At 41.7% G+C, this 18,413-nt stretch overlaps 1 protein-coding gene across 1 annotated transcript; it reads left to right on the top strand.

Annotated features, from left to right (window-relative positions):
- Positions 1 to 18,017: 18,017 nt before the first annotated feature.
- LOC133815504 (uncharacterized) lies at positions 18,018 to 18,413 on the top strand. Its single transcript, XM_062248339.1, has one exon. The coding sequence runs from the start codon at positions 18,018 to 18,020 to the stop codon at positions 18,411 to 18,413; it is 396 nt and encodes a 131-aa protein (XP_062104323.1).

Genomic DNA, 18,413 nt, shown 5'->3' with positions numbered 1-18,413 from the left:
TTATTTCTATGTGAAACTCTTTTTTGTTTTAAGACTTGAAAAAAGAAAAAGAAATTTGAGCTTGAGTTCCTCATTTTATTTATTGAAATCTCTTATTTATTTGTCGTTTCATCACTCAACTATAGTTGGTCAAATCTACAGTCAACATACAGTCAACATTTTTGTGCTTTCATTGAGAGATGAACTCAGGAACAACATTCTTAATTTTGTTTAACCTAATCTAAAATGGCTTGGGGAAAGGATACCAACCATGACAAATAATGTCAATCGGGAATATCGACCAACACCACCATTTATACACAGTGATGGTCTTGGAAATGATTAAGTTGATGTTGTTATTGTTAGGATTAATGCCCTAAAAGCATGTAAATACATTTTATTGACTTAAATAAAAATAACAATTCTATTATATTTGAATGTTATAATTATCGTTTCAATTAATTATATAATAATATCAAGAAAATTCATTATTCATTAACGAGAATATGATATTATATTAGTACAAGAGAATTAAAATCATATATATCATATATAATGAACAAAATAGTCTGTAACATATTAAAGTATGAAATCTTTAATGAATGGTTACTAGTGCGGTTTACTAAGCATACGGAATGCAAGTAATCTAGATTCGGATTACTAATATGGATAGAAATCTTAGTAAAAGTATTGTATATAATAGAGATTATACATGACATGACTGATAAAAATTAATTATATTTATAAACTTGTCGTTTGACATAAAAATTTGATTCTTATCATAATAGATGATCATTTGTAGATCAGTCTAAATCTTGAGTATATATAAACTCCTGTTTGTGTTTATTGGATTTTTTGATTCACTCGTTAAAGTTTCTTAGTATAATTAGCGTAACGATTTTTTTTTGGAGATTAAATATCATGAATGGATAGAAACATGTTTTACAATAACAGAATTCATACTTTCATAACGGATAGAATATTGGTTCCCTTAAGGTTAATTCTAGAACTTAATAGTTATTGAGCTCAAATCTATAATTTGATTATAGAATAATTATACGCTAGTGAATTAATGGTACTTAAGAATCAAGAGTGTTTACCCTAAAAAAATATTTGCCTACTGACGTGGCACAACTGAGGGGCAGTGACTATTTAGTGATGGCAGTTTGGTCGACCAACGACCAAAATAGAAGTTGTTCGATGGATTCAAGAAAGATGATGAACAGTACGACAGAAGATGTGCTTACATATGAGACCAGGTATGATCGTAGTGACGAAACCAGAGTTCAAATACAGTTATAAGTCAGATATTTCTAAGATATTCGACCCTATTTATGTGTAAAGATTATGATTTCTCTTATTATTAAAATGCGTTTGTAACAAAGTTTAAACACGGCCCATAGGCCGATATGTGCATCATTGAGCCTATAAATAGGAAGGATGAGACTCATTTAAGGAGACGCAATAATTTGTATTCAGAGAGAACTAGTATTTTTTATACACAACTTTTGTATCATTTTTTGGAGCTTGTGAAACTCAGTGAACCCTAGTTTGACGATCACAAGTTTCAGAGTACATCAATAAAAACACTAAGTGAACGTAGGTCATTACCAATATCTGGGGTCGAACTACTATAAATCTTTGTGTTGTTTAGTTCTTGCATTCAGCTTATAAATCTTTATTGTTTTGGTGACTCAGTGTCGTTGGCTAAATCATCAGTAAACATTTTGGTGCTTTCATTGAGAGCTGAACTCAAGACCTTTGAGATAAACAATGACAAAAACCTCCAAGAAAGCGGGTCAGACAGGGCAGACATCTGAATGTATGCCAAATCAACCTCCTCCACAAGATGAAGCGGAGGACGAGCCACAGGTAGAACTGGAAGAGGAAGAGATATATACTGAAACCTTGCAAACAACTTTGATTGTATTGTAAGAGGAATTAGCTACTCTGAGAGCTAATCAAGAGAATGTGGCTAAAACGATGGTGCTGCAGCAAAAGGAGATCGACCGGCAGCGCCGAGATCTGAATGAACAGCAAGCTAACATGGATCGTCAACAGAGAGATGCCACAACAGCTTTAGAAGTGGACATCCAGTTGGCTCGAGAACAACCTACACCTACCTCCTAACCAGATCAACCACCCAGCTCTCACCCTCAACAAAATCCACAGTCAGAGCATCCCCAGTATCATCACAATCCACCACAACCAAGGAGTCCTCAAGGACCAGAACAACCTCCCGCTGCTTGACAGGAAAGACCAGCCCAAAATCCTGACAGAAACAACGAGCAGCAACCACACGCTCGATCTGGTCGAGATAACGTTCATCAGCACAAGTAGAATAGGGTCGAGCAACATCCTAGAAGCCCTAGATGCCAGACAGCTATGGAACAAAACCCTCCTAGAAGGGGACAACGTCCCTCAAGAAGTAGAAGACAAATGGACTCAGGCTCCGCAGTCCGGGATCCCCCACAACATAGTAATGTCAGAGGACCTAACGACCAACGCAGGCCTCCCCTTGTTTATCAAGACATACTAGTAGGAAGAGAGAGGAATAGTGCGTACAGCAGGCTGCACACTCATAGGTCACAATTCAAAGATGGCCATGATTAAAATGAGGCAAACTTTGGCAGGAGGAATGATGATCGGCAGCAAGAGGAGAGAGGCGGACAACAAAATCCTCCGCCAATGGAGAACCGACCGACAAGCCAAAATGTTGGGGGGTAGCCTAAACAGTCCAATGTCTTTGATCGACTAGGTGCAAGCGAGCAAAGGTGTAGGGATGAAGATCTAAGGGATGTACTCAATGATCGAAAAGAAAGACATAACGAGTACTTCCCCCCAGCTCCAGCTGCTCCAGAAATACCAGATGTTGTACAGGCACAGATAGATGCCTTAAATCAGGTCGTGCAGCAGCTAGTTGGGAATAAAATGTCCCACGTAGAGTTTGATTGAAGGATGGGCACCCCATTTGTTAATAGAATTTTTGTGTCAGAAGTTCCAAGCAAATTCAAAATGCCCATTCTACCCAACTTCACAAGAGGGGAAGATCCAGTATCTCACGTGAACAGGTTTGAGATACAAATGGATATCCAAAAGGTGTCAGAAGATGCTCGGTGCAGGATTTTTCCTGCCACTATGTCTGAATCTGCGCAAGAATGATATTTCAAGTTCCCTCCGGCAGTATAATTTCCTGGGAGATGTTCGTGAAGGAGTTTTACGGACAGTTCTATGCTGGTCGAGTACATCCAACAAAGGCTAATCAGTTGGTCGACATTCGACAGAAGAAAGGAGTAACTCTCAAAGAGTATATTCAGTGGTTCATGTGAGCGACAACTCAGGCCAAAACTGTTGGAAACGAGGGAAATATGATGGCACTCACAGTTGGATTGCGACGCCATTCTCCTCTCTAGAGCAGTCTGCGAAAGAATGGAATCAAGAGCACTCAAGAATTTTTGAATCGAGCAGACAAATATATCAAACTCAAGGAGGCCATTGCCAATGAAGAAAAGTCTCCAAAGGACGACCAGGGTAAGAAAGAAGACCCAACCAAAGCTGCCAATGGGTCTGGTAAGCCCAACGACAATGACAAATGTAAAGGTAAGAATGGGGGGGGGGGGGGAGGGCGAACAACGAACCGACGACATCTAATAGCTAGCGCCCCAAACAGAATAGATATGAACCAAGGTTCCCCAATTACACTTCCTTGGTCGATAGCCGAGCTGAATTATATCAGGCTAGTCATACCATCGTCCCCTTTAGGCGACCAGCCCCGATCAGAAAAGACATATCCAAAAGGGATACGACCAAGTTTTGTCGTTTTCACAATGACTATGGCCATGATACCAACGAGTGTAACTAGCTCAAGGACGAGATCGAGTTCCTTATTCGACAAGGACATCTGAGGATATATGTACGAGCAGGTGTAGGTTCTTAGCAGAAGGCTCACAGAGGCAACAAGCAGGTGCCTGTACGCCAGCGCTTGCCTCCTCTACAACCAGCTTCGGTCGCTGGTAAATTGTTGACCATCTGCGGAGGATCATATATAGTAGGTGGCAGTGGTAAGGCGAAGGAGATATATGCCAGAACCCCACGTCATGAACAAGACAACGAAATTCTGAATGTCGAGGAGCGAACTCCCAAAAAAGCTCAAACAGAAGAAGAATTAATAACTTTCTGCGAGCTGGATGCATAGCATGTCCGATTTCCTCACTCAAATCCTTTGGTCGTGGATGTTCAGATTGCCAACATGATGGTAAAACGAGTGTTGGTAGATGCAGGAAGCTCGGTCGACATTTTGTATAAATCTTCACTGGAAAGAATGAAATTGTCAATGCAATATTTAGAGCCATGCAACCAAACCATCTATGGTTTTTCTGGTGAAGGGCTAGCAACAACAGGGTTGATCAGACTGCCAGTCACAGCAGGAACGGCACCTGCAAATAAGATATTACTCGCTACTTTTATAGTAGTTGATTGTCCATCTGCATATAATGATGTGATCGAAAGACCCATACTCGTCGATCAGTGAGTCATAACTTCAGTCTGGCATCTAACCATGAAGTTTCTAACCGATCAAGGAGTTGGATGCGTGTTGGGAAACCAGCAAGAAGCCAGAGAATGATACAATTCCTCGATCACAAAAGTAAGAAGAGGCGAATCGGGAAGTGGAACCGAAAAAAGGTTGCTTGTAGTAAATGAAATGCAAGCCCAATCAGGTGAACAAGTCACCAAATAGGGTGTTGCCCAAAGTGAGGATAAGGACTTAGATCCTCACTTTGGGGATTTTGAAGAAAACATTGGGCCTGTGGAGGACCTCAAGGAGGTCCAACTAGAAGAGAAAGATCCGACCAGGGATGTGAAATTCGGTAAAAACTTAGAGACAGCAACAAAAAACAAATTGGTGGATTTTTTTAAGAGACACCAGGAGGCTTTTGCCTGGTCGCATAACGATATGGTTGGGATAGACCCACTGGTGATCATCCATGTCTTGAATATAGAAAAAAATCATCCACCTGAACAACAAAAAAGAAGGTTGCTCGACAAAGATAGATCTAATGCCTTAAAATAAGAAGTCGAGAAAAGCTGAAGGAAAATGGATTCATCAGGGTAGCGTTTTATCCATTTTGGGTCTCTAATCCTATAATGCCCCAAAATCCCTAATGAGGTTTAATGGTCGGATTAGTAGGCCGGGAGGGCCATAATTGATTTATTATGTCATTAAATGATTATATGCATGTTTATGTGAATTATATTATTATATGATGATAAATGCATGCATGTGGGTCCACATTTCATTATAAGGGCATTTTGGTAATTTGGCCCATTAAGGGAATAATTGTATATTTTCATGCATGTTGGTGAATTATGAATAAGGCCACATTATTATGTGGATTTGTTCGATCTTTTCAGCATGAGACGATCTTTGAATACTAGTTAGGGGTTTGGTCATAATAAGGTTCGGGGTGAGTCTCGTGGTAATTTGGTGATTAGTGCATTACCGGGAATTAAAGGGTAATGGGATATGATTTATTGGCATTTGAGAATATTGGGAATAACGGGAATTGGAGAGCGTTAATTATAATTAACGAGATAGGCGGGAAAGAACGATTTTGCCCTTGGTGGCTGTTAAGGGTTTTACTTAAGCCTAGGGGAATTTTTGTCTTTTGACCTAAGGATTATATCAGCCATAGAAAGCTGTAGAAACTTGCAAAAACAGAGCTTCTTTTTCTTCTTCTCCCGACCAAATTTCTTCTTCATTTCCTTTGAATTTTTGAACTCCATTTGAGGAATCAAGCTAGGGAAGTGAGCCTTAAGGGTCTATAGTTGTGTTCCACCATTGAAAATGGTTCCATATTGAGCTTGAGGTAAGATTTTAACCATAGAAACTCTGGTTTTATACTTTGTTTTCATTTGGTTTTCGGCTTGAATTTTAGATTGGATAGTTGAGAATTGATGGGAGTTTTTGGCAAAGATTAATTGGGTTATGATGCCTAGGACTTGTATGTTTGGTTTTTGGGTTCTCTTGTGAGTTTGGATGGAGTTTGGAATCAAGTTTTGAAGGTTGGAAGGTGGATAAATTGAAGAAGGAAAAATCGGGGCAGATCTGTCTGGTTCTAGCGCTACAGTGCCCAAGGGAGGGCGCTACAGCGCTAGCCAGGGCAAAGCTTCCCTACTTGTAGAGCCTAGGCTGTAATGCCCCAAATTTCCTAATAAGGATTAAGACCTTGATTAGGAGGCCGGGAGGGCCATAATTGATTTATTATGTTATTAAATGATAATATGCATGTTTTTGTGAATTATATTATAATATGATGTTATATGCATGCATGTGGGTTCACATTTGATTATTAGGGTGTTTTGGTAATTTGGCCCGTTGAGGGCATATTTGTATATTTGGGTGCATATTGTGATTTGTGAATGAGACCCCATTATTATGGAGATATATTCGAGCTATTCGGCATGAGACGGTCTTATATTATAGATTAGCGGTTTTGTCATAACGGGGTCTTTTCTTGGGATATTGAGTAATGGGAATGTTTATTTGATGATAAATTGGGAGTTATTGAGATCATGAGGAAATTCTGGGAGTTTTGACTATAATATCCCCGGGGGTGTTTTTGGGACCCCGAGCACTAGGTTTTATTTGAGGTTACTTAAGCTTGAAGTAGCTTGTCAGATAGAAACGTACGTTAGAAAACCTCTTGTTCTCTTTCCGTTAGTTCGTTTTACCGTTTGAAGCATTTTCGAAGAAATCTTGAGTTCTAGGAGTCGGAATCAAGCGGGGATCGAGGCATAGCGATCCTAGGGAAGATTAGAAGCTTATTAGCTGAAGGATTTAGTTGGAAACAACTCAACTGAAGGTAATCTAAGTTTTAAGTTTATAAAGTTTTTAAGCTTAGAATTGGACTTTGTGAATCGTTGAGTTTTTGGTTCGTTTGAGCCTTGGGATTTGATGGTTTTGGATCATTGGGAAGCTTGGGAACTTTGATTTGATGATTTGGAAGTGTTTAGGTATGTTTTTGGAGGGTTTGGGATGAAGTAAAATGAGTTTGGGGATGGCTATGGATTGGGGGTCGCGGCCCTGTTCTTGGGCGCCGCGGCCCTAGCTCGAAGAAGCTGGTGGAGCAAGTTTTGTCTTGCTAGGTGCTACGGCCCTTGCTCCTAGAGGGCTGGGGGCCGCGGTCCAAGGTGTTAGGGCCGCAGCCCTTGGACAGGTTTGAGCCCGTTTGAGTGTTTTGGCCCCGGGAACTTGGTTTTAGGCCTTGGGATGGTTCCTACTACCCAGATTAGTGGGGATTGATGTCCCAGAGGCTAGATCTTGGTTTGGGAACCCTTGATGTTCATTTTATTGATGGTTTCCCATATTTGGTTATGACTAGGTGACCGCTAAAGGCTTAAAAGTTGATCGCTCTCAAGGGTCGTTCTTTTATTCGTTCTCGCTCGAATCAGAGGTAAGAAAACTGCACCCTGTATATATATATGACATGCATGGTTATTCTTGATGCATGTTGGATGGTTAAATGTGACATGCATGGTTATTATTGAGGCATGTCGAGTGATTAAATGTGATGCATGTGATGCACGAGAAACATGTGATTAGGGCATGCAATGAATATTGATTATGAGATTGATCAGAGCTTGAGTCTCTGTAATTGTGCATGATTATAATTATGCTTTTGATTACTGAGTGAGCATGCCAAATGCCTTATATTTGAATATTTGACATATGATATATGTCTGTTTGTATTACCTAAATAAGGAACTACTGACTTATTAGTCAGAGATTGGCAATGGTGTCAATATCAACTGTGAAGTTGTGACTCATTAGTCAAGTTCGGCAGTGGTAATGAGCACTGGTCACATGGGATTGACTTATAAGTCAAGTACGGACTTAGCGTGTTTAACGCAAGCTGATAAAAGATTAGATCTAATCGACATCTGCATTGAATGACTCAAATGAGCATTAATGCCGAACCGACCTCAAGTTTGATGAAAATTAAAAGCACTTGTCTAGTCTATGGGCTAGTTAATTAGAGCCAGAGCCAGAATAGCTAAGGTGACCTACATGTCACATGGCTAGGAGGGTATGGGACCTCCAGAGTGTGACTCATTAGTCACCTATACAGGGTATGACTCATTAGTCATCCACACCGAGGTTGACTTATTAGTCATCTATACCAAGTGTGACTTATTAGTCACCAATACAGAGTGTGACTCATTAGTCACCTATACAGGGTACAACTCATTAGTCATCCACATAGAGATAGACTTATTAGTCATCTATACAGAGTGTGGCTTATAAGTCACCTATACAGAGTGTGACTCATTAGTCACCTAGACAAAGATGAACTCATTAGTCATCTACACAGGGTATGACTTATTAGTCATCTATACAGAGTGTGACTCATTAGTCACCTATGCAGGGTGTGACTCATTAGTCACCCACTCTGAGATCGACTTATTAGTCATCTATTCAAGAAGCAGGTCCTCAGAGAATGACTCGTTAGTCTTCTATTCAGATGCAGGACCCCATAATCATTTATTTGGACTTATTTGCATGCATGATGAAAGCTATTATTGCTTGGCATGCACATTATGATTCGATGACATGTTATTACTGTTCATTAGCATGTTGAGTTTTCTTGCTGGGCTTCGGCTCACGGGTGCTATATGGTGCAGGTAAAGGCAAAAGAAAGCTAGACCATCCTTGAGTTGGAGAGCTTAGGTGATGACATGTACATATGTGGCTGCTCGACCGCCACGGACAAGGGTTGAAAGAGGAACTAGGGTTAAACCCTATTTTGCCGCTTAGATCAGCATGTTGTAAATATTTTCTTGTAATAGACCTTTAAATTATATTTTTGGGACCCCAATGTATACAGTAAACATTCTAATGAAACGTTACATCTTAACCAAAAAATTTAATCCCTAAACCGCAAATCATACTTAGTTACACGATTTTGGCCAAATGGCTCGATTAGTGAGTTTAGCACTATTTACAAGACACACCGTAACGGTCACTAGATTTTAGGGCGTTACATAGGCGCTAGGGGGGCAGCACTACCCTATTTTTCCAAGGTCCTATTTGGGCACTTTTGAAGGTTTTTGGCTCAGGGTTTCAATTCTTAAGCCTCGGGATCGAATCTACTAGCTGTTTGGGTACGATTCGAGGTCCCAGGAGTGAGGTTTTGGTCAAGAACCTTTTATTGTTGATTTTCATTGATGGAAGTTATATTTGGTTATGACTAGGTGATCGCTAAAGAATCAAAGGATAGATCGTTCTCAAGGGTCTTTGTTGACCACGTTTTTGGCCAATGACGTGTGAACGTCAAAAACGATAAAACCTTCAAGAGAAAATAAACGACACAGATGATTTTATAGTGGTTCAGCCCCAATGTGTTGGTAATAGCCTAATCCACTTAGAGTTGTGATTATAGACTGCACTCAAGATGAGATGAACCTGAGTCAACTGAGTTTCTTTAGTATAGATTCCAAGAATACAAGAATTCTCTCAAATACAAGTACTCTCTCTCTCTCTCTCTCTCTCTCTAGAAAATTCGGATCAAAAGTTCAAAAATCCCAAAAGTCCCCTTTATGATGCCATAAGCCTTGTATTTATAGGCTTAGGATCGTACAGATGATATCCCCATAATCGGGATATTTTATTATTTTCATTATATTTAAATTACAACAATATTCAAAATGTAACAGCACACTAAATTTGTGGGATAAATGAGAGATTCCCGCGTATGCCAAGACCGATTCTTGTTGAAGCCGTTTATGGGAATCTTGACGTAGTCCTGCTCTATCTAGTTGATCCATATCACCTTCAGTCTGGTCGGCCACACCTTTACTGGGCAGTCATGCACTTGGCTGGGCAGACATGCACTTGGCTCGGCAGACATGCACTAGACTGGGCAGCCATGCACTTGGCTGGGCAGACAGGTCATGACTGGTCGGACATGGTCATGACTGGTCGAACATGGTCATGACTGGGTAGACAAGGTCATGCCTGGGCAGACAATGTCATGCCTGGGCAGACAAGGTCATGCCTGTGTAGACAATCATATGACTGGTCGGACAAGGTCATGCCCGGTCGGTCATGACACTTGACTGGCCAGTCAAAACTCTTCATTGGTCTACCGGGTCACTCCTAAGCCAGATCACTTTATCACAACTCTGAGGAGCCAATATATTTATTGACTATTAATGTGTCGTTTACGGACCATGTACTGCCACTTGTCACCTCTATTGCCACGTCATCAATCTCCAATTTTTGGGGATAACATTTGCCCCCTAAGTTTATTATACGATTTTCTCGTCTGATAAACTTTTCTTCTAGCAAAATGTTCTTGAGGTCATTCAAAAGTTCCCATCCGGCTGATAACTTTCACGTAAACTCCCACGACTGAACTTGTCTTGTTGTAGTATGTGTTTTGGATGAGAAACGGTGTTTGTGTCTTAGGGATTTAGGGTTTTGTTTTTCGGCATAGGCTTTATGGTATGTTGGGGTATGGCCGATTGGCCATTGTTCTTGGAATTGTTTGGAAATTCTAGTCCGATCGGATGGGACTTAGTCCGAGTGGTTGTGGTAGGGTCCGCTCGGACTCTTGGCTTCGGGCTAAGGCCAAGGTCTCATGCTCGGACACACACATCCGACCGGATGCACCTTCCCCTTGGCTCCTTGGACATAATGTCCGCTCGGACACACACATCTGTTCGGTCATCATGGATCATCGGATAGAAGTGTGGCAGCTGCTCGAATTCAACTCCTCCAGGCGCTCGGATGCATCTCCTCCAGCCGCTCGGATGTATCTCCAGCTGGTCGAACAGCCCACACACCGCTCGGACACCAGCTTTCGAACGCGCGCACACAACCATGGCCGCTCGGACATGGAGCTCTTCGGATGCGTGTGTACCAATAGCTCCTCGGCGTGTTTGTCGAGCCATTTGTTCATGCATCTTTGGACATGTGACACAACCACTCGGGCATATGGCATAGCTACTTAAGCATGCCTTATCCCTCCGAACACCATTAAAACACCTTGTTAGAGTTTTGAGAGATTGATTTCTCTCAATCAATCTTGGGAAAAATTGACTTCTCTTCTCAAAGAAATTTTTTCACTGTGTGGTAAATATTTTTACTTTGCATTCATTTGCTCGTGTTTGTTTGATTCACTCTAGAGACTCATCGATGTTAGTCATGCTCAACAATAGAGTTTCCTACTCGACCAGTGATACATGCTCAGCTGACCAGGGAAGTTGTATCTCTCCCGACCAGGAAAATGTTGCACTTGATCAGCTAGACTTTGTACCTTGCCAATAGTTTACTCTTTTTTGTTGTGAAGACAATTGTTGCTTAGCAGCTTTGATATTTTTCTCGTACAACCGAGCTGTTGGCATTTATACTTTACTTTTCTTTGCTAACTTAAAACATTCTAAGTCTTTTTAGACTTAAAAAGTTTTAAGTTTTTTTTGAATAGTAAAGTCACTCTGATGTATGCCTTATATTTTCGCATGAGTACTTAATTTTCTAACTTAGAAATTCTAGACATTTCATAAGTCCATACTAAGTATACTTTCTCACACTCTTATTGCTCTAACATTTTATGAGCATAATGTTTATTGTCACACGAATATCTGCTCCTAACTTGAAATTTTTTTTAAAAATTCCAAGTTACTTAAGCTTTGTCAAACAAGTTAGCTTAAATGGCCTTTTTGGACTTCGAAAATTTACAAGTCAGCCTAAAACCAGATATATTAACTCGTGCTCTTATTGCCTGTGTTAAATTATATACCAGTATACCCCATGTGCCCCCCAGATGATCGAGGGTTGAAAGATCCTTAGTCACTCGCTACTTGACCGAATCTGTTCGAGCAGTTAATTACTCGTGAAACACATAGAATATATGGAAAATATTCGAGCAGTTGAACACTGCTTGAACGTATCGACCAGTTGAACACTGTCTGATTTTACCAACCAGTTGAACACTGCTCGGATAACTAACACACATGCATATTTTGTAGCAAGAATCGACCACGCTGCGCGTAGTCTCTTTTATTACTCGTAAATTAAAAAGGAAAAAACATGTCTAATAACGAGTCTTAAACAACCAAAATTGTTTAAAAATAAAATGACTTGTTAGCAAATAACCAACTCATAAACCAAACTTAAATAACAAGTCAAACAACTCGAAATCAAGCTACCACTCTGAAAGCGGTATTTAAAAACAATATATCCTCTGATGCTCGCCACTCCAGTGGTCTCTGGTCCTAGCACTCCCACTCAACATACTTCTCCTTTGCTTCATTGCTTTCCTCAGCCAAGTGTGGACCTCCACATATAGTGTCTAAGGTAAAGTCCACAGGTCCGGGCTGCAAGGGTGGAGATCTTTGTCGCTTGAAACCAGGATTTCTGCTATCTCCTTCTCCTTGGGGTGCCTCTGCCCGATACTTCCTCAACTTACCCGATCGGAGAAGCAATTCTATCTCCTCCTTGAGGTGGTTGCATTCATTCGTGTCGTGACCATAATCTCCATGGAAACAACAAAACTTATTCATGTCTCTCTTCCTCATCTCTTTCCTGATGGGGGGAGGCTTCTTGTAGGGAACCTCCTCATGACTAGCAAGATATATTTCAGCTCGGCTGGTCGAGAGAATGGTGTAGTTAGTGAATTGAGGCTCATACTTGGTTGGCTTTTCACTTGAATTCAACTTTGCTTTCTTTTCCTCATGGTGGTCAGACCCATTATTTCCACGTTTCCTTCCACCAGAGTCAATTGATCCGCCCGGATCATTTATGCCATTCTCCTCTTTCTCTATTGCATCATCCAATTTCATATACTTATCCGCCCGGTCAAGAAATTGTTGAAGTGTTGAAATTGGATTTCTATGTATACTGTCCCACAAAGGGCTCCGATAAGTTATCCCAGCAGATATGGCAACCATCTTCCCCTCGTCTCCCACGGCAGTTGCTCTATTGGCTTCTCTCATGAATCTCTGTATATAGTTCTTTAGAGACTCATCTTTTCCTTGTTTGATATCTGCCAAGTGGTTGGCATAAACTGGTGGAGTCCGGGCAGTGTTGAATTGTCTACAAAACTCTTTCCTGAATGCTTCCCAAGAGGTAATGGAGTTTGGCTTAAACTTCCAATACCATTCCTGGGCAGTATCCGACAATGTAGTCGGGAAAAATCTACACCAATAATCCTCACTCACTCCGAGCAATTCCATCTGGTCCTCGAACTTCCCAATATGTCTGATGGGATCTGCCTTTTCTATATATACTGGCAGAATCGATGCTTTGTACTTCGCTGGTGGCTGGGCTGCTCTAATTCGGGCACAAAATGGGCTACCACTCTGGTGGTCTATCGCGTCTATCTCGGAAGGTCATTTTGACAAACCTTGCACTACAGCTGTTAGCATGTCCAGCTGGGCTTGGATGGCTGGTGCAACTGATGAGGTTCCAAGGTCTTGACCGCCTGGTCAGGCATTACCATCTGGCGCGCCATCGTCAAGTATTTCTACTTGACCGGCAAGGCGGTCCAGATTTTGCCCTTCGACCGGGACGGACCTCCTCTTGTTGGTGATAACATCCCTTAGATCCTTCCGGGAAGCATGCTCTCCTGCCCGATCAAACACCGTACTCTTCGACTTTCCAGAGGGCGTACTACGCGGGACTTGCTCTCTCCCACTACGCTTCTGGCCGGGGTACAGTGGAGGCTTTTCAGTACGTCCCGGGCAGTCTTTTCCTCCTTGTTGGTCATGGCCATCCTTTTCCTTTGACTGGTCGGTGGGATGACTATCAGCCTCATCCCGTCCATGCCCATCTTTGAACTGTGAAGTCCTCTTATCTCGAGGAGCTCTATTTTGCTCTTGCCCAGGTGGAGTCTTCTTACTACCCGATCGGTGACTTCCTGATCTTGAAGTTTCTGATTGGTGGCTCCTGGAGGGGGTTCTAGAGTGCTCCCTTTGCGTCGAGGAAGTTTTAGATCGATCCCCATCATCTTCCCGACCAGGGGGGTTACTCCTGCTTTTGCCCAGTCCACGAGAATTGGCTCTGTCAGTGGTCCTCCGACCAGCATCTGTGGTCCTTGCTCCTGGGGTGGCTGCTCCTCGTGCTGCAGCTTGGGATAACTGTGTAGCTACCTCCAGAGCGAGTGTAGCCTTGCGATGTCGCCTATCGGCCTCCTCCTGCTGTTGCTTGATCTCCTCGCTCCTGGCCTCCATCTCCTGTCTCTGCTGCTCGAACGCCACCTTCTGCCTAGCCATCTCTTCAACGAATGCCTCCTGTCTGGCATTGAATTGTGCCATCTCCTCCTGGAAGGCGCTCATGGCTTCCTGGAGCTCTTCAACCTCTGGGGCTACATCCTCGAGCACGACTCTAGGCTCAGTTTCACGATCTTGAAGGCTAGGACCTTCTGATCTAGTAGGCTCTTTAGAGGAGTCTATCTTCTTGGAGGCCGCATTGGTGTTCTTAGGCGCCATAATACTTCAGGGACCATCTATCTTTCTCTTCAGGCTCTCAATGAAAGCACCAAAATGTTGACCGCGTTTTTGGCCAACTACGTGTGAACGTCAAAAACGATAAAACCTTCAAGAAAAAATAAACGACACAGACGATTTTATAGTGGTTCAGCCCCAATGTGTTGGTAATAGCCTAATCCACTTAGAGTTGTGATTATAGACTGCACTCAAGATGAGATGAACCTGAGTCAACTGAGTTTCTTTAGTACAGATTCCAAGAATACAAGAATTCTCTCAAATACAAGTACTCTCTCTCTCTCTCTCTCTAGAAAATTCGGATCAAAAGTTCAAAAATCCCAAAAGTCCCCTTTATGATGCCATAAGCCTTGTATTTATAGGCTTATGATCGTACAGATGATATCCCCATAATCGGGATATTTTATTATTTTCATTATATTTAAATTACAACAATATTCAAAATGTAACAGCACACTAAATTTGTGGGATAAATGAGAAATTCCCGCGTATGCCAAGACCGATTCTTGTTGAAGCCCTTTATGGGAATTTTGACGTAGTCCTGCTCTATCTAGTTGATCCATATCACCTTCAGTCTGGTCGGTCACACCTTTACTGGGCAGTCATGCACTTGGTTGGGCAGACATGCACTTAGCTGGGCAGACATGCACTTGACTGGGCAAACATGCACTTGGCTGGGCAGACAGGTCATGGCTGGTCGGACATGGTCATGACTGGTCGGACAAGGTCATGCTCGGTCGGTCATGACACTTGACTGGCAAGTCAAAACTCTTCATTGGTCTACCGGGTCACTCCTAAGCCAGATCACTTTATCACAACTCTGAGGAGCCAATATATTTATTGACTATTAATGTGTCGTTTACGGACCATGTACTGCCACTTGTCACCTCTATTGCCACGTCATCGATCTCCAATTTTTGGGGATAACAGTCATTCTTTTATTATTTCTCGCTCAAACCAGAGGTAAGAAAACTGCAACCAGTATGTGACATGCATGGTTATTGATGAGGCATGTTGAGTGTTATATATGTGGACATTGATTGCATATTAAATGCTTAGCAATCTTGCTTATCTGTGAATGGCACTGACCTATGAGTTAGGAATCAACAATGGTGTCAGTATTGACTGTGAAGCTGTGACTTATTAGTCAAGTTCGGCAGAAGTACTGAGCACAAGTCGTATGGTATTGGCTTATGAGTCAAGAACGATATTAGCATGTTTAACGCAAGCCGAAAATATTAGATCTAATCGACATAAGCATGAAATGCTTGATCGACCTTAAGTTCGATGAACACAAAAGTGCTTGTCTAGTCTAATGGCTAGTTACTTAGAGCCAGGGCGAGAAGGCCCAGGTGACTGCATCGTCACATGGCTAAGGGTGCGGAGCCCAAGTTCGTGACTCACACATTAGTCACTTATCTGATTCAAGTTTGCTACTCCATAGTCACTCATCTAGTTTAAGTTTGTGACTTACTCATCAGTCACCATGTGATTAAGGCTACATGCCCCAGCATGATTATTAGAATCTCAATATTATCTGATTAGGTTGCAAGCCCCAGCATGGTTACTAGAATATGGAAGTGATATTCACTTATCTGTTTAGGTCTATAAGCCCAGTATGATTATCACAATCATCAATTGATATTGCATACATGCAGTAATGAGTTTTCTTGCTGAGCCTTGGCTCATGGGTGCAATGTGTTGCAAGAAAAGGGAAAGAAAAGCTCACCCAGCCTTAAGTGGAGAGCATAGGTTGCGATGTGTACATATGCGGCCACTTGACCACCACGACCAAGGTGTTTCTCAGAGGAACTAGGGGTTAACCCTATTTTTGCCGCTTAGGTCGGCGGGTTGTAATTTTTGCACTGTAATGACCATTTTGAATTGTAAATAACTTGTAAATGTTTTTATGGGCCCATGTACATTTTTATGTTTTAAATAAAATATATCCTTTCCTTTTATCGAGATTTTTCACCTTAGCATATTAATGACACCTAGATGCACGTGTATAACCAAATGACTCGGTTGGCGAGTGAGCACGATTTAAAGTTCACAGTAATGGTCTTGGAGTAACCAGGGCATTACAAATCCCGTACTAGTTCCCAAGCTAAATGGTAAGTGGAGGACGTGCGTGGATTTCACAAACCTTAAGTCTGCCCGAAGGATTGTTTCCCAGTTCAAAGAATCGACCAGATGGTCGATGCTACATCAGGACATGAAGTTTTATCATTAATGGATGCGTACTCCAGTTATAATCAAATTAGTATGCATCCACCTAATGAAGATCACACTAGATTTCGAAAAGATACGGGACTTTACTACTACAAAGTAATGCCCTTCGGTTTGAAAAATGATGCTGCGACTTACCAGCGATTAGTCAACCATATGTTCCAAGAACTGATCGATAATAACATGGAAGTCTACGTCGACGATATGCTTGTCAAGTCGAGAAAGGCTGGTGAACATATCAAGGACCTACAAGAATGCTTCAAAATCTTGAACAAATATCAGATGAAGTTGAATCCTCTAAAGTGCTCCTTTGGTGTTGGATCAGGGAAATTTTTGGGATTCATAGTAAACTCACGAGGAATCGAAGCTAATCCCAAAAAAAATCAAGCACTGAACGAGATGCAATCACCTGCCAAAGTTAAAGACGTACAAAGCTTGACAGGATGAATTGTTGCCCTAAGTAGATTCATATCTAAGTCTACAGACAAATGTGTCCCATTTTTTAATCTACTCAGAGGAAACAAAAAACTTGAATGGACAGAGGAGTGCGAACATGCTTTCCAGGTGCTCAAAGCCCACATGTTGCAACCACCTATTTTGTCCAAGTCGGTCGAAGGAGAGACTTTGTACATCTACTTAGCAATAACAGAGTATGCTGCTAGTGCGGTTTTTATAGGAGAGGAAGACAACATTCAAAAAGCAGTATACTACGTAAGCAAAAGGCTAGTGGGAGCAGAACTACGATATCCGCCCATAGAGAAATTGGCTTATTGCTTGATACTGGCGTTTAGAAAATTGCGACCCTACTTTCAGGCTCACCCCATAATAGTGCTTATCGACCAGCCACTATGGCAAGCCTTACAAAAACTAGAAGACGCTGGTCGACTACTAAAATGGGCGGTTGAGTTGGGACAGTTTGAAATTTCCTATGCACCACGAGCAGCTGTTAAGGGACAGGCCCTAGCGGATTTCTTTGTAGAATTTACTGGACTCCCTGCCAGTGAATCGGTAATAGAGACCGATATTCAAAATCAAAACCCTACCTGGAAGTTGTTCGTAGATGGATCCTCCAATGAGCACAACACATGAGCAGGGCTGATCTTAATCACACCCGAGGGACATCGGTTTCACTGTGCGATCATATTCAACTTTACGGCCTCTAACAATGAAGTCGAGTACGAGGCTCTGCTCGCAGGATTAAGACTAGCGAAGGATACGAACATAAAGTCACTAAAAATATATAGTGACTCCCAGCTAGAAGTAGTAATCTTATTATTGGAGAATATCAGGCTAGGGGTTTCAAGATGGTTGCTTATTTGAATAAGGCAAAGGATTTATTAGCACAGTTTGAGAAGTATACTCTCCAGCAAGTACCTCATGATCAGAAATCAAATGTTGATGCCTTAGCCAAGTTAGTAAGCGCCAAAGATGCTGACGCTTTGAGCATATTACCAGTCGAACATTTATTGGCACCAAGCATTCAACCAGAAGAATCCTCGCTAATTATACAAGTGTCTGACACATGGGTGACTCCCATCATACAATATCTCGAACAAGGATTAATACCAGCTGATAGGAATAATGCAAGGACGCTTCAAAGACAAGCGGCTCAGTTTATTTTGATGATGGAGTCTTGTATAGACGAGGATACTCAATGCCTTTATTACGGTGTGTCTCTAAGGAAAAGGCTAAAGAATTGA

The sequence above is a fragment of the Humulus lupulus genome, chromosome 2 (assembly GCF_963169125.1).
Source record: "Humulus lupulus chromosome 2, drHumLupu1.1, whole genome shotgun sequence".
NCBI lineage: Eukaryota > Viridiplantae > Streptophyta > Magnoliopsida > Rosales > Cannabaceae > Humulus > Humulus lupulus.
The sequence above is the reverse complement of the archived record's forward strand: the minus strand, read 5'-3'. Positions and strand labels throughout refer to the sequence as shown.

Bases quoted from the DNA above. Each gene is read 5' to 3' on its own strand.
- LOC133815504 (XM_062248339.1), top strand. From the start codon at position 18,018: ATGGTTGCTTATTTGAATAAGGCAAAGGATTTATTAGCACAGTTTGAG.